The sequence below is a fragment of the Adiantum capillus-veneris genome, chromosome 22 (assembly GCF_014529385.1).
Source record: "Adiantum capillus-veneris isolate H3 chromosome 22, ASM1452938v2, whole genome shotgun sequence".
Classification (NCBI taxonomy): domain Eukaryota; kingdom Viridiplantae; phylum Streptophyta; class Polypodiopsida; order Polypodiales; family Pteridaceae; genus Adiantum; species Adiantum capillus-veneris.
In genome coordinates this window covers 121,948,427-121,973,971 of record NC_140952.1, presented here as the reverse complement: position 1 = coordinate 121,973,971, position 25,545 = coordinate 121,948,427, and the positions used below count along the sequence as shown (strand labels likewise).

Here is a 25,545-nt window from a genome sequence, read left to right as displayed (position 1 = left end):
CAGTATGCATCATCCCTCTACACAATCTCAAGGCAGCCACCTCTTCCCAATCCGCCAGAGCCATGCCCAAACACATGTGCTTTCTTTATCGACGAGATGGTAAAGAAGGCCATTGACACCAAGAGAGATTATGATCATGATGGCCTAGTAGCAAAGAATTTTATACATGATAGAGATCTGCTTGTAGATATTCTAGCAATGATGTTTAATCGTGCCATGTGTGAGGGCCTACATGATACTTGGAGTTTGTGTACTATCATATCTATCTTCAAATCAAGGGACCCTATGGAGCCTGGGAACTACCACACTATCATGATTGGACACACATTGGCACGATTGTATGCATCCATCCTTGAGCAATAGTTGAGTAGATGGGAGGAGAGAGAGGGTGTATGGGTAGGAGGACAGGCAGGTTTCTGGAGAGGTTTCTCTACTCTTGATCATATTCTGACACTCAGAGCCATTATTGAGGAGGGGAATCACATAGGAGACAACTCTATTGTTGCTTTGTGGATTTTCCCAAAGCTTTTGATACAGTGCCCATAGCTAGATTGATGTGTGGACTGCAGGAGATGGGGGTACCCACTGACTTGATTTGGGGGATCATGGCTCTATACATGTCAGTAGTGGGGCATGTACACACTCCAAAGGGGAATTCTGATTTATTTCACTCCACTATTAGGGTGAAATGGGGTTGCCCCCTATCTCCTATACGATTTGGCATGTATGTGGATGAGGTTTCTGACTACATTGAGAGGGATGGTGATAGAGGAGCACAGTTAGCAAGGACATGAATCCCACTATTGCTATATACCAATGATATTATGCTAATTTCTAACTCCTCGGAGGGGATGCGTCACTTAGATGCTTTGTACACATTTTCTCATGATAGTGGATTGTCTGTTAACCTAGGGGAAACCAAGGTTATGGTGGTTAACACCACACCACAGTGGGTCACAAAGTGAGCACCTACATTTACATACAGTTTTAGGAACCTCGAACAAATATCTAGCTGTTTGACACACTAGTGGCTTCAACTATGCTTTACGAAGTTCAGATATGGGAACCCTCACTGGACCACCATGGCAGATCTGGTAGCACTAATGGATGGAGATGTATGGAGAGGCCTTTAGTCTCTATGATTTTTGAGATGATTCAGGCTACGGCCTCAGTGCCAAATAAGATTATTCGAGTTGAGCTAGCTGCCCCCCTCTTGTGGTATAGTCACTTACTAGATCAGTATCCTTCATGCATAGTTTATGGGACCTTCCCAGAGACAGATATGCTCGGCTAGCCCTTGAGTCATCCATACACCTACCACTACAGGGAGATACAGAAGGTTGGTATGGGCAGATGACATCATGGTTTTAATCACATAGTTTCAGCATGGATAGACTGCCTCCGTTCCAGTACTCCTTGGATGCACCCTCCCTATCTCTCACATGGACAGAAATCACTACTCATACGACCGGATCTGATTCAACTAGATATCAAGATCACATGGATACATCCGTCACATGAGTTGGGCACAAAGATGGATTTCTATAGAGATCATCTTCTCCAACTCACAAAGGATAGATATGTGATCACACCTGCCTATGTGGACACTCATTTATCCAATGGGATACAATGTGCTATTGGCTAGATGCGTACACCATTGCATTAGTTAGAGATTGAGACTAGTAGATTTAGGAGAGTACCAACAGAGGCCAGGATTTTCCATTTGTGTCATATAGAGCCAAAGACAGAGTTGCATCACATATGTCATTGTCCGGTATACTTTGAGATACGAGGCGCCTTTCATCTATTCAAAGAGGGCTTTGGAACACTAACCAGAGTCATGAGATATTAGGATCAGGGGTTGCTTTTTCCAGAGCTGCGCTGACATAGGGATATTCTTTTGAGGAGATCAGGTAATGGGAGACATTCATAGAGGGAGATCACTAACTTCTTTAGAGTAGAGACTCGGTAGTCAGATGAGCAAGCTTCAAAACAGACCTCAAATCCACTTATACTAGAGGTATATTAGTTGACAGAGCCATTGATCTTGGGAGAGGTAGAAACCCACACCTATGAGGGCGACCATGACATCGACGAAGGCTCCATTAGAGGATTAGGACTATTCTAGCACGACATGGGAGACGTTTAGTACGACTATTTACAGAGTTGGACATTGACGATGCTCTTCAACACCAATGCAATACATTCTCGGACAACGCCCGTTGTCGGGCATCCTCGGACATTGATGATGATGATGATTTTAGTTTTTACTTTACTTCATTTTTATTTTGTACCTGGACATTTCTCCATGAAAACACATTTCTAAGGATTTTATTACTACATTCACTACCATGGACTACAAGGCTTACCGACACTACTCGATTGATATCTTTTGTCACCAATATTTACGTTGGGTGTCTTCACTAAAACATTCCACCTATGGTGGAGATGTGGCGTAGGCAAATATAGACAACACAAATAACCCCAAGCAATGCCTCCACCGCCATTTACTCACACAGTTGCACCTACATTTACTCACACATTTTCACCTACATATACACATAGACACAAAGATACACACATGTGGATAAATTCATGCACACACTTTACCACGTTCATGCACACACTTTACCACATTCAAGCACACACATAAACACATATAGACATTTGGATGCACTCATATGCAAGATCGTGCATAGAATTAACTAGTCTAGATCACACATTTCATTTTATATGATAAGTTGAATTTTCTCTATATCTAATTTAGGTTGCATAATTAAATTAAAGCAAAAGCTAATTATATCTAGATTAGAGCATAGTAAAATTTAGATCAAGGAAGAGGTGGATACATAGGTGTGAAAATATTAGGGGGAAGAGAGAGGGAGGAGATGGACAAGACACAAATACATGAAACACAATGATATAATGTAATGCTTTGTTATTTAGAGGACTAGACTGAGGTACAATCTAAGTACTTAAAGTACATAAATAGGTACTTTAAGGTACTTGTTACTGTTTGCAAAAGGTACTATGGAGTACCTTGATAGGTATTGTAAAGTACCTATGATACATAGTAGGTACTTTTGAGAGACTCTACTAACCCTTTGTGTTTAAGCATACACATGGTTGCTTCAAAGAGTGTCCTATTCTTCCTTTCTTCTACACCACTTTGTTGGCATGTGTCGATGCAAGTGAGTTGTCTTTTGATTCCATGTTGAAGGAGGTATTGACTGAATTCTTTGGATAAGAATTCTCCTCCATTGTCTGACCTTAAAGCTTTGAGTTTCTATCTATCGTCTTCTCAATCATCAAGTGAAAAAGCTTGAAAATTTGAAATACATCAGCCTTGGATTTCATGAAGTAAACCCAAGTAAATCCTCAGGAGTAATCATCGATGAAACTCACATAATAAGTGTGCCCACCAAGTGGGGGAGTGTGGGCTGATTCACACACATCAGCATGGAGCAAATCACTTATTCCAAGTGCTCTAGTTTTGCTCCTTGCACACTTGCTTCTAGACTGCTTTCCTAGACAACATGATTCACATACTTTTCCAATCATTTGTAAGGTTGGAATGCCCAAAACCATGCCTTGACTCTTTGATATACACATGTTATTGAAACTTAGATGTCCATACCTTTTTATGCCATAGCTTTGTGGGTGTGAGAGGGACTGATTGTTCACCATCAAAAGCTAAAAATGTTGAGGATTCTCCTTCCAATTCAAAGAGCTTTCCATGCTTCTTCCCTTTGGCAATCACTTTGTAGTGATTCTTTGGTCTCTAATGAGGCATTGGATGCCTTCAAACTCCACTTTGAGAACTTTCTTTATCATAGCTCCAACGGAAAGTAGGTTCTTGGTAAGGGATGGTACCAAGAGAAGATTGCCAAGGGTCTTCTTCAGTCATGTGCCCAAGTCAATGGGTATGTCTCCTTTCCATGCAATAATATTAGGAGTAATATCTGTTGTGTATATGTTTCCCTTGTGGATATCATCTAGGTTAGAAAAGTATTCAACATGTGAGGTCATGTGGGAGCTTGCCCCACTATCAATCCACCATGGTTCTTCTTCACTATGAGATGCCAGCTCTTCCAAAGATAGCAATGATGTATCCTCATGGAAGCAATGTGAGCTGCCTTGTCCATCTTCTCCATCCATGTAGTTGGTTGTTTTTTCTTTCTAATCAGCTTGGTTGCTCCTGCAATCCTTAGCAAACTACTCATACCTTGAGAATTTGAAGCATTTTATGGAATGGTGATTACCTCTACCTCTTCCTCTTGCTCTACCTCTAAATGAATGGCTTCCTCTACCATATGCAAATGGGTTACCTCCATAAGGTGGTTGATCTTGGTTGTTGTTTTGGTTGTTGTTGCTGGGCTGATATCGTGTTCTTCCTCTTTGTGGGGTGGATCTTCCACTTCCTCTTGTTGTAAAGAGAGCCCTACCATTGGTGCTTGGAGGTGTTGCTCTTCCTCCATCATGTATTTTCCTCATGGCTACTTGCCGTTGGTCTTCATCTCTAAGAATTTGTTCCATCTCATCAAGTGATGGCTTCTCCCTCAAGATAATGAGACCTTGAACTAGGCCCTCATATCCATCTCATCAAGTGATGGCTTCTCCCTCAAGATAATGAGCCCTTGAACTAGGAAGTCATATCCATCTCTTTATCCATGAATGATGATTTTAGAGAGTTCATTGTCTGACATTTTGTCTCCAACAACTACTAGTTGTTGATGTGGATCCTTCACCCTCTCGATGAAGTTTGTAGCATCCTCTCCTTGATTCCTCTTGGTGTTTGTAAGTTCAGCTCTCAAAGCCACTTGCCTTGAGGTGCTCTTGGACTCATAGATGTTCTTCAATGTGTTGCAAGCATTCTTGGGAGTCTTCACATCCATTATATGGCTAAGAATGTCATCTTTGACACTCAACTTCACCGTGTGGACAGCAAACATAGCCTTCTTGTCACATTTCTCCGTCTCCTCTTGAGTACAATCTTATGCACTTGATCTCTCCATAGAGACCATATCCCAATATTCTTGGAAGAAGAGTAGAGACTCCATCTTCACCTTCCAAGTTGCATAGTTGTTTCCATTGAGCTTTTCAGCTCCCTCCAAGTGTAGATTGTGTAGACTTGGTGCCATCTTCAACTTCTCACAAGTGATGTGATGAAGGGTGATTTCTACACTCAGTCAAACTCTCTCTACCTAGGCACTTGAACCCGCTTTGATACCATATGAAAAAATATGTGAGCTCTGGTACCATGTGAAAATATTAGGGGGAAGAGAGAGGGAGGATATGGACACGACACAAATACAAGAGAGACAATGATACAATGTAATGGAAAACTTTAATATTCAGATGACTACAATGAGGTACAATCTAACTACTTATAGTACATAAATAGGTACTTGTTATTGTCTATAGAAGGTACTCTGGAGTACCTTGATAAGTATTGTAAAGTACCTATGATACACAATTCAAGTACTTCTGAAAGACTCAATGGATGATCCCCAAACCCAAGCAAGAGGCTAAAGACCCAAGTATAATGAGGTTGTTTTCCCAACTAACAACACTCTATACAAGATGATCTAATGCCTCTCAACGTCTCTCAGAACTCTTTATGTTGTCTCTCTTTATCTCACTATGTGTCTCTCCTGTTGTCAGGTGTCCTTGGCATATCTTTATGTAGTTGTAGCTCTCATTCCAAGCATAGGTCGTGGATTCCTTCAGTAGGTAGATGCACCATAATGTGGGGAACTTTCCTTCTTTACACTTCATGAGGAGATCATGGTTGTATCTCCTAGTAGGCAGCTCCCAAGTTGGTGTGTTAGCTCCAGTGTGTGATCTGCATGTGGCCAACTTGACAACTTCACCAGAAATGGTATAAGTGGAATTAGGTTAAACCCTTTGACCAAGATGTAGTCCATATTGATTTGATCATTTTCTCTTTGTATTTCTCCACAAGATCACTATTGTAGGTGGCTGCTATCACCCCTACAAATATGCCTACAGACCTCCTGAAATTACATCTACCTTTTAGGTACTTTTCAGTTGTCTTCTAGGTGGTTGTTGTAGAGTCCTCCAACATGTATAGATGATGATTTAGAAGTTGATGACCATTCAAAGAGAACCATGCTAAGGTACCATGCCATCATTCTACCATGTCAACATTATTGACCCTTGGTTTCTACCTTATTGAAATGGATGTGTTGGACTTGAAACTTTAACAATAGGCACATTAAGATAAAAGGGAGTCAAATAGAGTGATACATGGATAAAGCAAGAGAGGTTGATGAATATAGAGAGGTTGAAGGATAGAGGTAAGGGGAGAGAGATAGAGAGAGGAGAATAAAAGTAGATAGAGACAAAGAGGTTAAGGCATAAAGAGATATTGAAGTATATTGAGAGGCTAAGAGAGAGAATGATATAGAGATGAAGGGGTGCATAGAGAGGTTGAGGTGTAAAGAGAAAGGAATAGAGAGAGGTAGATCAAGATAGAGATAGAGAGAAAAAAAGATAAAGTAGGCAGAGGGAGAGGGATTGAGAAAGGTAGAGGGGTAGGAATATTCCTAGGATCAAACCCAATTTCAAATTGCACACCGTATAATGGTGTTTCCACTTACATAAAGCATCACTAATAGCATAAATCTTCCTAATAACTCTCTTGAGATTGAGAGGCCTACCTGCTTGAAGAAGTGATGTACCATCGTCCTTATTTCTAGCATCTCTCTCCAACACAAACGATTTGCAAGGATTGACAATAGCTAGTACAATACTAGTATCTAAAGCCACTTTTTGCTTGTGAAAGCGAAAATGGTGCTCCTCTATGTGGCTAGAAGCATGTCCTCAACTTTGAGTTGGTATGTCATGAACATGATATCTTGGCATACCCTTCAATAAACTTGCAACAATAACCAATAACCTTCTATCATATGGAAAAATTTTAATTCCTCCAAATTTGTGGGTGGCAGCCAAAGCATGATCACTTAAGACTAGCCTCAACTTTGGCTTATACTTATAGTTTCTCTCCTTTGCGTAGATTTTACTCTTTTAAAAAAACTCAAAAACCTTCACAAAGCTGCTCTAAAATCCAAAGAAAGGACAAAAATACTCAAAATAAAACTACTGTAACTTAAAATAAAATAGATTAACATGGGAGTGTGTGTACATGTGAATGGTGAATTAGGGAAATGGAACTCTAACTCGAATGGATGTCGACATGAAAAATAAAATAGACTAACATGGGAGTGTGTGTACATGTGAATGGTGAATTAGGGAAGTGGAACTCTAACTCCAATGGATGTCGACGTGAAAAATAAAATAGACTAACATGGGAGTGTGTGTACATGTGAATGGTGAATTAGGGAAATGGAACTCTAACTCCAATGGATGTCGACGTGAAAAATTATATGCATGGGGAATGGAGCTCTAAATTGTAATGGATGTGGAAATGCAAAAATATATGCATAGGGAGTACAACCATGATATGCAAAGGGCTAGCTAGCTCCATCCGATACGAAGATGGGGGTTTCGTATGACGAGAGTATGGCATGCATAAGTGGGTAGATAGTGAAGAGTGAAGAGAAGCATAGCAGCAAGGTATGAGATTGGATAGCTTAGGATCTCATCTCATAGACTAGAGATTGAGGTACGGCAAGCAACCTACATTGACTAATCTTGGAGGACATTCAGGGTATGCGGAGGTGGTGTGGGGAACTAATGAGCACTATGTATGCAGATGTTCAATATATGACAGCATGCATGGCAAATATACAACCTTTATCACAAGATAGCTTACACCAAGAGTGCTATTGGAGTTGAAAGGCTCAAGACAACTAGGTTGCTTCTCTAAGGGATTCGCTATGTGGGTGTAAGTGATGGGGGTCATAAAGTGGAGAAAATGTACATTTTACAAAGCATTGTCTTGTATAAGGGATAATTTAGGAGCACTTGGCATGCAATGATGTCTCCTTATCATGACTATTGAATCCCTTAAGGTTTCTTTGTCAGGCCAAGGGCTAGGACACACATGCGATACAAGGGGTCTGTATATACAAGGGCCAAGGGCGTATATATGGCATGGTTGGTGGAAAAGGGCATGTGTCTGTCCATAGTCTCTCACACTAGTATTAGAGGAAGAGGAAGGAGGGGAGGTTGTGGCTTTTTGCATGAAAAATTGCATGATCTCTCTCTCTCTCTCTCTCTCTCTCTCTCTCTCTCTCTCTCTCTCTCTCTCTCTCTCTCTCTCTCTCTCTCTCTCTCTCAAAGGTTCCATGGAAGGTTTGAGGCTATGGTGGGCGCGTGCATGATCTCTAGCCCACACGTGAGGCTGCAGATGACATGCATCAAATCCCAGAGAGGCTACTCTTGTTGGATTCACACAAGCTTGAGCACCCTCTTTCCTTTTTGAAGCACTCTCATCTGAGCACTCTACGCATCTCTCTCTCTCTCTCTCTCTCTCTCTCTCTCTCTCTCTCTCTCTCTCTCTCTCTCTCTCTCTCTCTCTCTCTCTCTAGTTGTGTAGCTATGGTTGTTTTCTCCTTCAAACCTCCTTGAGCTCTCACAAACTCTTGCACTCACCATAGATCTCAACACCGTTAGATATGTAAATTGAAATATATGATTATGCTACCTTGTCATGGAACAAATACTTGAATTCTAGATCCTAAAACACAATACTTTAATACTTTAATCCACATTATAATTTATAAGGAATGCCTATCTCATTAAACTTTACTGATTTTGGTTTTGAATAATGCAAATAGTATCTACTAAAGTGGGGTATCTATTAGTATATTGTGTGATATTGAAGATAATGTTAGAATTTCTAGTTTGTATTAGTCATAGTTCATTGTCATGAGTCTCTTTGCACATTTGTAGTTACAATATTAAAATATTCTAAATTTTATTGTAACATATACATCTAAAAAAAGATAAACATATATATCTCTTGGTAAAAGAATGTACTCCGCAATAATTGACTTACTTTTTCAAATTAATCACGATGAGGAGCTCCTCTTGGAGCTGTTTCACACTTATGACCTCTCTAGAAGTAAGATTCTTGTCTATGAAGGCCTTCATCACCAATTCATTGGCGAGAATCACATGAACCATCCTAGGGCCATCCCTACTATCCATGCTAACCATCATAGACACAAGTGCCCTAATATTTCTAATAGAGTCTTGAGACATTGCCTTAGGATGATGTGTTGATGCTTTCTATAGTGCACAAAGAGAACATTATGACACGAGTCCTTGGGCATAAAATTTTAAACACTAGTAGGGCACTCCTTTGCACACTTACATATATGCTTGCCAAAAAATCCATTCCAAGGTTCCACGGCTAGCCATAGCCAATTATTCATTCTTTGGAGGCTTTACCAATCGACCATTCAAGTTATTCTTTCATAGTTTATATGAGGACCTCTAGTCATTATGCATCCAATAGACATGGATTACTCCCATACAGCCTCTTCCATTGAAGGTGAGCACTACATTATAAGGAGGATTTCATGACTATTCTAGAGGATGGCTTTATCCAATGGACAAGGTATATGGACACGCATGTGCCACATAACAGCTTAGGATCTTATCTCATAGGCTAGAGATTGAGGTCAACCTAGACTAGCTAAGATTGGAGGACATTCAAGGTATGTGGAGGTGGTGTGGAGAACAGATGAGCACTATGTATGCAGATGTTCCACATATGAGAGCATGTTGGGAAAATATACAACCCTTTTCACGAGATAGCTTACACCGAGAGTGCTATTGGAGTTGAGAGGCTCAACACCTAGGTTGCTTCTCTAGGGGATTCGTTATGTGGGTGTAAGGGAGGGGGTCATAAAGTGGAGAAAATGTACATTTTACAAAGCATTTTCCCATATAAGGGGCATTTAGGGGCACTGATGATGTCTCCTTATCATGATTGGTGAATCCTTTGGGGTTGCTTTGTTGGGCAAATGGTCAGGCCAAGGGCTAGGGCCCACATGCAATACGAGGGGTCTATATATATCGCTAGGGCCAAGGGCCTATATATCACATGTTTGGGTGGAAAAGAGCATGTGTTTGTCCCTAGTCTCTCACATTGGTATAAGAGGAAGAGGAAGGAGGACATGGATTTTTGCATTCTCTCTCTCTCTCTCTCTCTCTCTCTCTCTCTCTCTCTCTCTCTCTCTCTCTCTCTCTCTCTCTCTCTCTCTCTCTCTCTAAGTTGTTGATTGCGATCATGTGGAAAAGAGCATGTGTTTGTCCCTAGTCTCTCACATTGGTATAAGAGGAAGAGAAAGGAGGACATGGATTTTTGCATTCTCTCTCTCTCTCTCTCTCTCTCTAAGTTGTTGATTGCGATCAATGCGATCATTTCTTACTTTTAGGGCATGAACTTTGGTGCTTGCCAGGGAATTGATTTGGCACGGCCCATTGGATTCCATACCTTGTGCTTTCTCATCGGCAATTCCTCCAACAGCTCGGCAAAGCTTCACAAGTTTTTTTTTTTTTAACAGGGTTGAATGGGCACGAGTATCTAGCAATGGCAGTAACACCCACATTTGGGCTACAAGGCTGGAGCTTATTATGATTTGTATCATGTAAAGGAAAAATACGATCGGCAAGGCTTCATAATCTACAAGAGAAAGATCATGCTTCAAGGTGTTCAAGAATAATCCGCAACAATTGGTAAGTCATCCAATTGTAGAAAGGCAAGGTAAGGCCATGCTTGTTGCTAGTAAGGTAGAGCTCTTTCTAGGAAACCACCAAGGACCAATAAGGAGTTATGAGCGGGGTTGGCTACGAGATGAGGCAACTGCTCCAACTTCGATGAAAAGTTGCTAAGAAAGAAAAGTGTAGAATTATGTTGAACATCTATACTCTTTGAATTTTGTAGAGCTTTCCAAATACGACAAGCATATATGTCTTTGATGATGCAAAGACAAGGCTTATTGCTAGCCTTGATGAAGGGTGCAAGATGTTCGGCATGGCCTGCTCCTTGTTGTTTAAAAAGTGGCTAGATGTAGTTGAAAATGATTATGATCAATATCCACCATGAGCAGGACTTCGAGCTTGTTAAGTTGATCTAGACGCAATTGCCCATGGTGAAGCAAGGCTTCTACACATGTGAGACATCTTGCATAGGCAATCATACCTTGGGGTGCTATGAATTTCCATGCCAAGGATGACAATTCAAGCAAGTTGGCAAGAAAGTTAAATTTATAGTTTATAATTTTGAGCTTATTAAATCTTACATAATTTTCTACAAATCTAGCGTGGCAAGCAAAAGCTGCTTCGGGCAAGAAAGGTTTGCAATCAGATGAAATTTGCTAGCTAAGTTTCTTGAGATCTCTCCTTTCAACATTGGGCAATCTAAGGTATGTTATGATTCTCAAATAAGACATACAATTCAACAAGGTCAATTATCCGGGAATGATTAACAAGGTCAATTTTGTTTTGCCATGACATCTGTATGTTGACAGGAGCATCCGTTGGCTATGATCTTAAAGGCTCCATTATATTGCATAGAACCTTCCAAACTTTGGAATATGTTATCAGTATACAAACTTGGGGGGACTTTGCAACATGTTTGAATGATTTTTCATTGGGTGTCAGTATAAACCAAGCCAAGAGGGCATGCATGGTACATATGACATCTCTCAATTTATAAGCGTACATGGCTATAAACCAGATTCAAGCAAGGATGACAAAATTAGACTTAAAATTCACTCTCAAGCAAGAATATACTTTTGAATTTGAGGACAACTAGCCATAGAGGGGCAACAAGGTTAGACAATTTCACCTTCTTCTTGTTTTTCTATGTTTTCAAATTTTAAATTGGACAAGATCTTTTGCTTTGCAAATCAAATTGCTTTGGAAGCCATACGAGAAGCAAGGCTCTATCCCATGCCGAGGTACTTCTCATAGGCTTAGGATCAAGGGCAATGTAGACACATTCGGGGCATTGGTAATATGCGGATATAAGCTCACATTTTATGTTTGGCAATGTCAATTTGTGATGTATCCATGCCATTACAGATTGTGCAAGGCACTTATGGTATCGGCTGAAACTGATGAAGTCGTCATTGTAGCCAAGCGTGTATCACTTTATTTTTTTGATTTGCATGCATGGCGTGCCAGTAAGGTGAAATTAATTCCACCCCATCATTGTTGTTTATGCTTTTGTTATAACACCAGCTACTCTGCCAATGACATTATTATCCGCCTAATGGTCAAGGTGGATTCCACTGGAGTGTGATCTCCACATGCATTGGATTCACACACTTTTTTAAGACAAGGTAAGCTCTTGTTTGTTTCCAATGATTTTTATTGAAGATGCTCCTATTGATATTGTTGCAGGGGTTACCCATAGTTGTAACCTTCCACCCAATAACAGTTGAGGGTGGTATATTTGCTTGTGTTCATTCCCTATGACTGTAGTGACGGCATGCACTCTATCATTGGTCATATGCACAAGGTGCATGCACTATAGATGACGATTTTCATATGTAGCAAGCATGGTCTTGTTATTAAGCAACTAATTCATGGGATATCATGAATCAGCTAAGAGAGCAAGGTAGGTAATCTCTTGTTTTACAAACCAAAGAATAACTAGTATGACTATCTTCTGTTTGGTTTGGGACATTTTTCTCTTCTTTCAATGAGCAGATTTGATAATTTTAAAGATTCAATTATGAATAAGATTCCAACTTGAGAGGGTCTCCAAGTTAGTCTATAACACTAGTGGTGTCTATAGGAGTGATATTTTTGTCTGACCTAGCTAATGATAAAACACTCCATATGTGTTGATGGCCGCCAAGGGGTAGGGCTAATTTCACTTTAGCTGCTTCTTACACTCACTATTGGTAGCATGATGGCCTATGCTCATCTTGGCTACCTTCTTTGCAAAATCCTAAGGCAACACCCCTGATTATCAGTCAAATATTGATTTATTTTCATTAATTTTTGGTTTAATGTTTAACAGGTCAAAGAAATACTAGGCCTTTTGAGGCTAGAATTTTGGTTATTTACTTTTCAAGTTTGAAATTTGCCCTTGACCTTTGGGTGTAAGTATTCGATACTTTTCATCTCATAGTAAGCATATAATTTGGATTTCTTTGCTTTCTTAATATGCTTTAATTGAGATTTACAAGTCCCATGCAATATGTGAGAATGTTTTCATCCCCTTCTCTCTTCAGACACATGACAAGGTCATGTAGGAGAAAAGGATTTTAGGAAAAGTAGTTCATCAGGTACCATTTTTGCAAACTGTTACTTTCTCTCTTAACTATTGATTCCGATACAATCAAGGGTTCACTCCCTATTGCATCAGTTTTAGGCCTAAATGGTAGGGTTTTGTTTGTCACATGTTGTTGGTCACAAGGTGTGTAACATGGTCTAGGCACGCATGGAGCTCGGTTTAGCCAGTGTGGAGCAAGGTTTATGAGGTCCCTCTCACTCATGTCACTGAGTGTTTACAGTTACCTCCACACACAAGTACATCTTTTTTGTTTTGTTTTTTGACACCATTATATGAGGCATACTCCATATGTGGCAAATATGAGTCTTTGGGATTGACACTAGCGCTTGTTTTTTCTAATTATGTGTCATGATAGAGTCCCTAGGTGATGGTCAAATCCGTTTATTAGACAAAAAACAGAGTCAATTGGAGCCACTATATGCCCTGGAGCACTAAGATACCAAGCCTAAAAAGTACATAACAAGGCCATTCGGGAGATATGATATTACATGAGCAAGACAAAGGGAGACAGAGCGGTCCTTCACCACTCGAGCACTATGTGGCATATGCGTGTCCATAAACCTTGTCCATTGGATGAAGCCATCCTCTAGAGTAATCATGAAGTTCTCCTTATAATGTAGTGCTCACCTTCAATGGAAGAGGATGTATGGGAGGAATCCATGTCTGTTGGATGCATAACGATTGGAGGTCCTCATATAAACTATGAGCCTCGATCTAAAAAGAAAAACTTGAATAGTTGATTGGTAAAGCCTCCAATGAATAATTGACTATGGGTAAATCGTGGAACCTTGGAATGTTTTTTTGGCAAGCATACATGTAAGTGTGCAAAGGAGTTCCCTATCAGAGGGAAAAAAAAGAGGAAGTTGGTGCGCATAGTGTGGGTCCCTTTGGCGGCAACTAAGCATGAGGAAGCACAATGATAAAGCCGACCCAAGATGAAGAGATTGCGTCACTCAAGAAGGATCTTGCTGAAGCACGATCAAGAAACACACTTGAAGAAGGAGAATTGAAACCCTCAGTGATAGAAGAACTAAACACGATCAAGGAGCAAGTACGGGCCATCAAAGAAGGAGAAGAGCAGGACAAAGAAATAACGACCTCTTGGGTGGATGTTATTAACAAGACTCAACAGAAGGCGGACGAGGCCGAGAATCGAGCATACTTGAGGAGAAAACTAGCCCTGTAAGAGCCTGGTGCAACGTGGAAATACCCTTATAAGGTGAAGAAGACCAACACAAAGGAGCACTCTGAGCCCACAATCCTAGTCCTTTGAGATTTTCTTGCTCCTGGCATATTTTCTCTCTCTTTGTCTCTTTAAGAGAGAGAGAGAGAGAGAGAGAGAGAGAGAGAGAGAGAGAGAGAGAGAGAGAGAGAGAGAGAGCATCTGCTACCCCCCCCCCTCGTGGCCTCGCGCTATCCAACGCCCAACGCCGTACAGCCCAACGCCCAACGTACAACCTTGAACCCTAAACCCCGCCGGGTGCGTAGAGAGAGTCTTGATTTTTTTTGAGTGTAGAGAGAGAGAGAGTGCTCAGAACTTTCAAGCGTAGAGAGAGGATTTTTAAAAAACATAGAGAGAGAAATGAGAAGCATAGAGAGAGAGAGAGAGAGAGAGAGAGAGAGAGAGAGAGAGAGAGAGAGAGAGAAGTACACAACTTCAATAAAGTAAAGTCGTGTTACAAAGTGCAATCAATACCTTCGCATAAGGATATGTATAACATAGACTTTATTTATAAGGATGGAATAGATATCCCAGCTAGGGTCTTTGACTTACACATAGCCATTTAAAACACATATCTAGGTTTGTCTGCCACACAAGCCCTTATCTTCCACATAGACTTCTAAAGTAGGAGATGCATGCATTGTTGTGGTTGGACACTAGAGAAATACACATCAAGTTCATCAATGATTTTTTGTATAGATCTTTGTGATGGTACCATGTGATTATTAATTCACTACTAGTGTTGGAATGGTATCATTATTTGCCTTTTGAGGTTGTGAAAATTACATTTTCAAGGTGTTACATGCATTTCAAGCATACCTTAATTGATGTCAGACTTTGCACGCAAAAGTCATTTAGTATTGATCATTCAAACGTTCTTCAATCCCGTCGAATTTATTTCAATTTTTCAATGATCTCTTTGATTAACCCTGCACATATATGTGTTTGGATGTTAAGTATTTGTTTCTTTCGTGCATTTAAGTCACTAGTACTAGTATTTGATGCTTGTACTTTTTCTTGTATGTTTATCTTGACTAAAACAAGTTTTGACACACTTCCTACAACATAAAAATCTCTTAATGTATGTAAGTGGGTGGCAATTCACAAGGATCAATAATATTTTCTTCGAGGGAAGAGAGATTGTGTATTTGTTCTTGAATTTTGGACAATATGTTTGTTGTGAAAAGTTCGAATAGTCTTTGTATATGTTTGTTGCATCAAAGAAAGTTCAAAAGGTTTGTACTTTTTTATCATATTGTATTATTGTCCATTGTCGTTGTGTTCATGCAATCAAAAGATTAGATGGATTCTAATATTTCTTTGTAAGAGTAGATTGCATTGTAGTTTCTTGCTTTTGAAAATATGTGCACTCCTAGAATTTCTCATCTCCTAAATTGTCATGCCACAAAACAAAAGGCATGAGAATCTCTAGAAACGGTTGGAAACATCTTTCAAAACATGTCTTTGTTGTTTGTTACATATAATTTCTTAACTCACTTATAAAATCAAAGTATGAACAAGGTTTCAAAAGTGCATCTGGAAAAGCCTAGTCAAGGTAGAGTACTTACCAATTGATGAATTAAATATCTCGATTGTTTTTGTAATTTAGCAAGCATAGTCTTGGCAAGCTACACTCAGAACCATATGAGTAGTTAAACATGTCATACCACAAAAAAGATACAAAACACATTGAAAAATATATAGGGCTAGACAAAAGTATGTCGACGAGTTGGCATTGAGTGCCCTTGAAGGTTGTAAGAAATGGATGTTGTGCCATACCTTATCGTCTCGTGTGCAGTCCATTGTACCACACAAGCGTGGCAATTGACAATGAAATATCGAACTTGAAAATTTTGCCGATTTGATGTTGTGCTTGTCACTTCGAAAAGTTTCTTGTGACCAAATGACTCAAGTTTTTGTTATAAAGAAAGTTTATGAAAATTGCATTTGAAATTAATCTACCTTCTTTGTTTTTGACACGTATCTTGACCTCTTTTCATTAACTTTCTTTATAACATGTGGAACGTGGGGATCGTAAGGGAGTGTGGAATAGGATTCTATATTTTGCAATCAGCTTAGATTGACCTTGAACACACTTTTGCATTACAAAAGCGACCCTAGATAGATTTGATATCATTTTTGTACTGCTTTGCCAAATTGTAAGGTTTCTTCGTCAAAGTCTTTTGTGTTGTTGGGTATCTCACTCAAGTTAGAACCAATGGATTCATTAGGGCTCAATGTCCGCAACTTAAGATGAACCCCTTTCTCAACAAGCCTCTTTTGAAATGTGGGGGAGAGAGAGAGAGAGAGAGAGAGAGAGAGAGAGATCGATTCTTGAGATTACCTTGCACGCGTGCTATTTAAGGCTTGGCTTGCATTTAAGTGTAAGCAAAATTTTGAGTCGTGGATAGAAATAAAAACCGATCAAAACAGTAACTTATGATTCATGAACAGTCTCAATTGGAAGAGGGCTCGACAACAACGCGATGAAGGAGGAGACTCCAGATCCTGCAGTGGAAAGAGTTCTTGATGAAGACGCTGACGCGACCCTTGATACAGTGTACCGTCCCTGCACCCCATCATGGAATCAGGTAACAGACAGAAAGTACTTCGCATACGACATGCCGTTGCCAGAGGAAACAGGTGCTTGGATCCCCGTCTCAATCCCACCCACAGGGCACGCAGGCTATGAGGTCGACTTCTTCCCAGATCTTCTCGGTAGCAATACCTACGACTTAACTGCATGGAGAATTTTGATAGAAGCCATCGTGTTTCTATGTGGAGCCCACAAGAAGGGCAGGTCGAAGAAGTGTGGGCGCCATGACCAATTGGCTGCCCTCCCTTTCAGAGACTATGAAGATGACGCTTTTGATCCATTGGCTTCATCTCTCACAGATCAAATGGAGGATCATGTGAGAACCATGTCAGCTGTGTTGGCAGCAGAGCCACCCCAATGGCTTCCAGACAGTCATGCTGCGGTTTGCATGCAATGTGGAGCCTATTTTCATCCGATCTTTTTCTCACGTCACCATTGTCGCTTCTGTGGACTGATTTTCTGTGGATCTTGTACATCACAAAGGACACTCCTACCGGTAAAATTCAGGGAGAAAACTCCACAACGAGTATGTGATTCATGTTATGAACAGCTGGCAGCCGTTCAGGGTATATTGTTTGAGCAAGTGAGTAGTGTGGCACAAGAGGCTACTCATGATGTGACTGATCTTTCGTGTCTGAGAGCCTGGATCAATAGCCCCCTTGGCTTCTCACTGGAGCACGATATTTGCAAGGCAACCAACACTTTGCAAAGCTTTATGGAGGTATTTACTCGACCTAAACCATAAAATTAATGCTTATTCGATCAACCAGCAAGATATTTGGTGCATTCCTTTAGGGATAGAGAATTCCTCCTGCTTATTAAATTTTAAACCATGTTTTAGGGCCAGCATCTATAGAGCAGCTTATAGTTTATTTTTTTCTGAAAGCGAGCTTTAATGAGAAAAATTTAGGAAGGGAATTGGGAGTGATTTTATTTGAAGGATTATTGTGCTGAACCGTGTCATCTTAATCATCAGTTGCCTAGTCATGGGGATGACTTAGTGGTCTAAGTTGATTGGATGTAGAGCTCTGCAAGAGCAGAAAGTGGAGGGTTCTGAGGAATATACACATTTCAGAGTGGTATGAAGTTTTTGTACCAACCAAAAGTGAAAGTGATGGTCTTCTGAAGTATCCCTTCTTGTCCATGTGCCACAAAGAGAGAAATGAAATGTTATATTAACGTCTTCGAAAGGCCAAAATGACCTATGAGACCAAAAAGTTACAATTGGTGAATCTGATATCATGTCTGAGTACGTAAATTACAAAGAACTAACACTAAAACACTACGGAAAAAGGAAATAGGAAATGAATCTGAAGTTGATTCGGAATTGAGACGAGAGATTTGGGGGGGGGGGGGGGGGGGGGGGGGGGGTGGGTTCAAATGAAATCCCTCGTCGGTCGCTGCCGAATTTCATCAACCTCCTATGGTTAGTACTCTGGTTGGGCGTCTTGCATGTCGAGCTAGAGTGATTTGTATCTTTTGTGGGAGACCCCCCGAGGTTGCGGGCATCTGAATCTGCCTAGCTCAGTGGCTCGGTCAAGCAACGTACCTCTAGTTTGGGTGGGGCTCTGAGATCTGCTGTGATGACTTCGCCTCTGGCTCTCCCCTGGCTGGTGTAAAGAAAGCTGTGATTCGTCTCTGAGACTCTTTCCCCTTATGTCCTTAACAAGCTCTCCCTAAGTCTCTAGTAGGAACAATCCGAGACATCTCTGATCCTTGTATCTCATGACTCTAGAAAATGATCTGCAACCTTCTCTGAACAGGCAGTGGAAGCGGTTGCGTATCTCATAGTACGGAGAGAGAGAGAGAGAGAGAGAGAGAGAGAGAGAGAGAGAGAGAGAGAGAGAGAGAGAGAGAGAGAGAGAGAGAGAGAGAGAGAGAGAGAGAGAGAGAGCGTTGAGGCTCAGCATGCAGCTTTTGTAAGAAACTTGGACACTCCAAGTCAAGATTCTACCGCAACACAACATAGATTTACTTCAAAACAGTTCACAGTTCACAATTGATTCGACACCGCCCGGCAGAGTTCCATGCCTAGAGATATTGGCCCCAAAGACTGGCGCCCCTTTTGGTATTTCTTTTTGTATTAAATTTGTGCTCAAAGTACTAGGGAGTGGGAGGGTCTCACTCTTAGACTTTGCGTCCAGATGCTCTGCAGAGTGGGAGCCCTACCCACACTTATAAAGGTTTACAAGGAATGTTAAAAGTAGAACCCCAAAAGCTGCCATACTTTAAAAGCTTAAAAAATAAAGCAAATAATCAAAAGCTCTCTCTCTCTCTCTCTCTCTCTCTCTCTCTCTCTCTCTCTCAAGCATTGCGTAGAACTTGCGTAGCCAAAAGCTGCAAATTCCGTACGCTTTTGCCACGTTAGGAATTCCGTATAGCTGCCTCAAAACCCGCTGTGAAATGTGCCGAAAAATGCGGAATTCCGTACAGTATGACACATCAGCACTCAGCGTGAAAGCCGGGGATTTTTCCACGTCATTCCCCCCCTCACGGACCTTCAAGAGAGAGTGTGTGTGTCACCATGCAACGTCATCAGTTTGTGACATACCCCCCTCTTGAAAGCATTGTAATCGCCCTTGATTACGCCTGCAAAACAGACAGAAGCCATAAACTGTCTTAGCAGACATTGATTGTTAGTACCGACGCACTAGGAACACACATCTAGCACATGTACCAATCGACAGTCACATCACACGCCATCACTTGACATCACAGGGCATCACATGACAAATCACATTTAAAAATTCATTCGGATCTCAGACCATGATTAACTAATCTTTATTGCAATCGCGTCTATCGAGGTCTTCAAGACCGAAATGCTGCAGTCATTTCGTCTATGAGTTCCTTCACTTAAGACAAGTCGAGAACAAATCAGTATCATGTTTTCGGGAATTCAAGTTTATAAAGTCATGTCAGCTCAGAGTATCCCTGAAACTCAAAAGAGACATCAGTGACTTTGGTATCAAAATTGGGGCAATTTGTTGACAAAGGAGTGGAGCGACTCTCCTCTTGTGCATACCCACTGCACCAAATTCCGCCCAGCTGAGTTCGGGGTTCAATTTTGGAATAGACTATGCTAAACCAAAGGCTTCAAGGTAAAGGTTCACAATCTGAGGAGTATCTGCCAGGTCCTCCTGCTCCATCCACTTCGCATCCAATGCAGAACAGTTCTTGAATTTAACCAAGAATCGCCTTATCATTTTACCTTTTACCTTTCTTTCTTTATGTGCCAAAATCTGTTCTAGAACGAGTATCTCCTTGTTTTCCTCCACTTCGGGTTGCTCATCAGGCTCCCTATCATTGGGCACATCGCCTTTAAACGGCTTCAGGAGACTCACATGAAAAGCATTGTGAATCCTCCAAGTATCGGGTAGCTTTAGTCGAAAGGAGACATCATTCATCTTTTCGAAAATATGGAAAGGTCCACAGTATCTCATACTAAGCTTTGGAAAAAGCCGCTCCTTTCCCTTTTTCTTTCTCAGGCGTGCCTTCTCAAAACATAAGAGCACCCAATCGTTCTCTTTAATTTCAAATCGCGACGATGTCGATCTGCTGCCTTTTTGTGTCTTTCTTGATATTTTGCAAAGCCTCCCCGACCTTGGCAAAAGTCGTATCCAAGTCTCGCGTGTACTCGTCGGCTTCAAAAATCTTATCTTTCGTGCTTAGGAAGGGTGGAACCTTTGTAGCACCTTGAATATCTCAAATGATGCCTTCCCCGTCAAAGAGTGTATCGTGTTATTGTAGGCAAATTCCACCAAAGGTAAATACTTTTCCCATTGAGTCTTCTGATCGGAGATGTAAAACTAATATAAATCTAGTACCACTGAATTAGCAATCTCTGATTGCCCTTCAGTCAGCGGGTGGAACGATGAGGAGAACTGCAACCGTGTGCCAATTGTCACAAGGCGGGCACCACGTGCCAATAGAAAAGAACAGACTGAACAAACTTTTAGCACTTAAATAACAACTGAACTGAGAGAGAGAGAGAGAGATGACACGCGACACGGAGTGGTGGAATTCCACCCCAGAGAGTATTGGCCCCAAACCTTGGCGCCCCTTTCGGTATTTCTTTATATTGCATCAACACAGTACAAGCTGGTACTCGAGACTCTGCACCTTCGTACTGAAGCATGCTAGAGAATGAGCCCTAGCCCCATATTTAAAGGCCCTTGGCCTGAAAAGCAGTTTATATGAAAAGCTTTCAAACTCAAAAGCTTCTCGTCCAAAAAACATAAAAAGTTTTCAAAAACTTCTGGTCCAAAAAGCAATGCCAAAAGCTGCCAGCGCAATTTACGGAAATCCGTACAGCCTGCCACGTCATCATGTCAGCGCAATTTTTGGAATTTGTCTGCTGCCTTAGGGTTAGGGTTAGGGTTTTTGGCAGAAATTAGGGTTGCAGGTTTTAGGGTTAGGGTTTGCAGCAATTAGGGTTTCTTGCAGTAATTAGGGTTTGCAGGTTTTAGGGTTAGGGTTTTCAGAATTAGGGTTTCAGCAGTTAGGGTTTTTGGCAAAAATTAGGGTTAGGGTTTCTGCTCTCGGGCAACCACATCATCACTTCTTCTGTTACTTGTTCTTCTTAGGGTTTAGGCCCCTCGGCCGACATCTGCAAGTTGGCTCCCTTCTTCAGGGCTTTGACACGTCAACAATTTGTTACACCAATGTTCTCCCAAATAGCCTTCCAAAACAAACTCGTGAATTTGGGGTCTCTGTTAGAGACGATTGTCTGAGGCATGCCTTGTAATCTGAAGATCTGGGCCACAAACAGTCCCGCTAAGTGATCTTGCTTGACTGTTTTCTTCACTGGAATGAAATGAGCTTGCTTGCTAAATTTGTCAATAACAATCTAGATACCATTGTGCCCACTCTGCGTTCTCGGGGAGATAAAAAATGAAATCCATTGCAAACTTTCCTAGGGGCAGGTGGGTATGGGTAAAGGCTGTAACAATCTCTGTGCTTTGTGCCTGTCAAACTTGACCTTCTGGCATACCAAGCAATTACGTACAAAATCGTCCACGTCCTTCTTGAGTCATGGCTAAAAGAAGTATCTCTCCACACCTTTCAAGGTGATAGCAATGCCGCGGTGACCCGTAAAAGGTGGACTGTGGCATTCGGTTAGAACCTTTTCTCTTAACGCGGCTGTGTAACGTACAACATGGTTTTCTTCATCAAGTAGCCATCCCGAATAAAATATTCCGCTACTACCTCCCCATTCCGTATTCGAGTGAATATCTGCAAAATCTGTATCTGTGGCATACTGATCGACCATGTCCTCGAAGCTCGTATGATGAATCGCGGAAATAGCCTGGACCAACGGCTTCCGAGACAAAGCATCTGCCACCAAGTTCTTCTGTCCTTGCACATGGACAATCTGGAAGTGAAACTGTGACAAGATGTTCGCCCACCACATCTGCTTTTCCGATAGCTGCTTCTGTGACAAGAAGTAGCGTAAACTTTGATGATCTGTGAAGACCATAAAATCCGCTCCGAGTAGGTAATGTTGCCACTGAGTAAGAGCATGGATAACTGTCAAAAGCTCTTTCTCATATATTTGTGCTCTCAATTCCGGCCTTGAGAACAATCGGCTCTAGTAGGCAATGACATGGCCTTCTTGCATTAAGACCGCACCCAGACTACGACCACAAGCATCACAATATACTTCGAATGACTTTTGCAAATCTGGCAAAGTCAAAACTGGTCCGGTAGTCAATTTCTCTTTCAATGTCCGAAAGGTAGTCACCTCTGTGGGTCCCCACGAGAAAGAGACTTCTTTCTGTGTCAAGATATGCAAAGGGGAAGCAACCTCAACAAACTTTCTAATGAACCGCCGGTAGTACGAACATATGCCCAAGAAGCTTCTAACTTCATGGACATTCTTCAAATCGGGCCAATCACGGATAGTTTCTATCTTGGCCGGGTCCATCTGCACTATTGCTCTGCTGAGACAATGTGTCCCAAAGAGTGTATCTCGGGTAGGAAAAATTCACTTTTCTTTGCATTAATCACCAACTTGTGATCTTGTAATGCTTGAAAGACCTATAGCAGATGTTCACTATGTTCTGCCTCATCCTAGGAGAAAACAATGATGTCGTCAAAGAAAGTGCCAATAAATAGTTTGTACTCTTTGAAAAATCTTGTCCATCATTCGGTTAAATGTCGCTTGAGCATTGGTTAGGCCAAAAGGCATCACCAAAAACTCGAATAAATTGAAGGTCGTTCGAAAAGCTGTCTTGTAGACATCTCTCGGTGCGATTCGGATCTGATGATATCCACTCTTCAAATTGATCCTGTTGAAACAAGAGGATCCCTGTAATCGGTCTAGAATATCATTGATCCTAGGAATTGGAAATTTGTTCTTGATGGTGATTTTGTTCAGAACTTTATAGTCAATGCACATTCTCCAAGATCCGTCTTTCTTCAAAACCAACAGCGGAGAGCAGTAAGGTGAAGTACTCGGTTGGATAAGACCCTTTTCCAAGAGGTCTTTCACTCGGTTCATAATTTCTTCATTCTGAGCTCGACTCACACGGTAAGGTGGCCGGTTCGGTGGTGTGCTTCCAGGTATTAAATCAATGGTATGATCCTCAGGACGAGCTGGTGGCAACTCGCCTGGCAGGCCCTCCAAAAAGCAATCGGCATGTGTGGAGAAAATCTTGGCGTTCTTTTTCTAGGTCCGACATATTTGTTCTATGATCATCATTCAACTCTTTCAAAAAGATCGAGTAAACAAACAGACTGGATTTCATTATTTTTGAAACGGCCGAAGCTGATACAATAGGGACAGACTTGCCCTTAAGTTTTACATCAAGTACAATGGTTTGGCCCTTTTCTGTGGTTCAAAGTCGCTTTCTTTGCCCGATAATGGACGAGGGCGTTGTCCTTATGGTATCAAGGGACTCCCAGGAGGCCATCACAACCTTCCAAGGGCATTACGTAGAAGTCCTCGTGCCCCAAATACCCCTGACAATGCGACCGAAGTTTGCCAATGACAAGTGTAATGGCTACGTCCCTGCTCGTTGTTGCTAGAATTGCCTCTGCTAGTGGTCCCATCCGATCGGGTGTAATCTCGAGCCGCGCTGCCAATTCAGGTGAAATGAAGTTGGCCTTGGCTCCTCCATCAAAGAAAATCAAGGCTTCTTGATCTTTCACTTTGCCCCAAGCTCGGCAAAGTTCTGTACTCTCATCAATCGTGCTAGGGTCAATACCCATGAAATCTGGAACCAGTCTTGCTTTCATCTTGCCTTTCCGTCCACGTTCCTCAGCTGCTTTTGAACTCTCTGGCCTTTCTTCATCCTGTTCTTTCTGTGCCTTTTTAGGGCACTTGGCGGAGATGTGTCCTTGTTCCCCGTAGCCAAAACACTTCCCCTCTTTAATATAGTTGGCTCTCTCCCGAGGAGTGAGCCGGGGTCGTGCATCCTTATCTTTCTGATCTTGGGGGCTCTTCTTCTTTCTACTTTCATTTTTAGAAGCCTGTTCTGTTTTTTGCGTCATGATCTCATCTATGGGGTAGGTCAAACTGCCTGAGTGAATGGCAAAGCCCTGTTTCGCATGACTCATCAGTTCTTGAATAGAATTTGACTTTTGCTCTAAGCAGTGATCTTGGATCTTCGTAGGAAGTCCCAAGGTAAACCGCTCAATCTGTTCTTTAAACGAGATCTTCTTAAATGAAGAAGCGGGTAGAAAAGAGCTCCAAAATCTCTCGCAATATGCGTCCAAGGTATCTTTCTTGGTCATCCGAAGATGGTTCCAAGTAGTTTGTATGTTGCGTTCATATTCCCGAGTCAACCAAGAAGAAATAAAAAGCCTCTTAAATTTTAGCCATTTAATTGGCGCTTTCTTCTTCAATAGAAGAGTGGACCACCAAGTTCGAGCATTTCCCTTGAAGTAAGAGGTGGCCCTCCGAATCTTGGAGTGCTCTGAGTAATGCCCTCCAGAGAAAGCTATGTCAAAGTGTTGTATGAAGGCCAAAGCCTCGAAGCATATGGAAATCCGAAAAACGTGTCAAATTTAATTAACTGTCTACCTTCTTTAAATTCTTGAAATTTCTTGCTTTTATGCTCTAGAAATTCATACTGGTTGGCTTTATAGAAATTCTTCTTCTTTGCATAAAATCTGTGATCATCGGAGGCTGAACTATCTAAAGACGAGTCCTCTATAGAACTGTCAGAAACTGGGCGAAACTTAGGCTTCTTTGCCTTTTTCTTGCCCTTTCCGAAGCTTTGCTTTTTCCCTTTTCTGTCTTCTTCGCTCGAGTGGAAGAGCTAGAAGGACTCTCAGAAGAAGAAGAAGAAGAAGAAGAAGAAGAATTGGATACTCCTTCAATCTGACATGCTTTTTTTGTTTTCTTGTCGAGGCAAAAGCAGATTGACGACCCAAATAACCCGGGAAGTCAGTTTCTTTCTTCTGCTTTTTGCCGTGCTTTTTGGCTTTGTTGGTTGCGTAAAAAAGCTGTGTAATCCGCGTATCGACCACCTCTTCTAA

The 25,545-nt window shown here is 41.4% G+C and overlaps 1 protein-coding gene across 1 annotated transcript in view; it reads left to right on the top strand.

Moving 5' to 3' along the window:
* The first annotated feature begins 16,872 nt into the window (after positions 1-16,872).
* Positions 16,873-25,545, top strand: part of LOC147430132 (uncharacterized) — a 42,183-nt gene continuing 33,510 nt past the window's right edge. Inside the window, exon 1 of the mRNA XM_086494641.1 lies at positions 16,873-17,785. Within this exon, the coding sequence (XP_086350767.1) occupies positions 16,955-17,785 (831 nt within the window). The 5' untranslated portion in view covers positions 16,873-16,954. The remainder of the gene's footprint in view (positions 17,786-25,545) is intronic.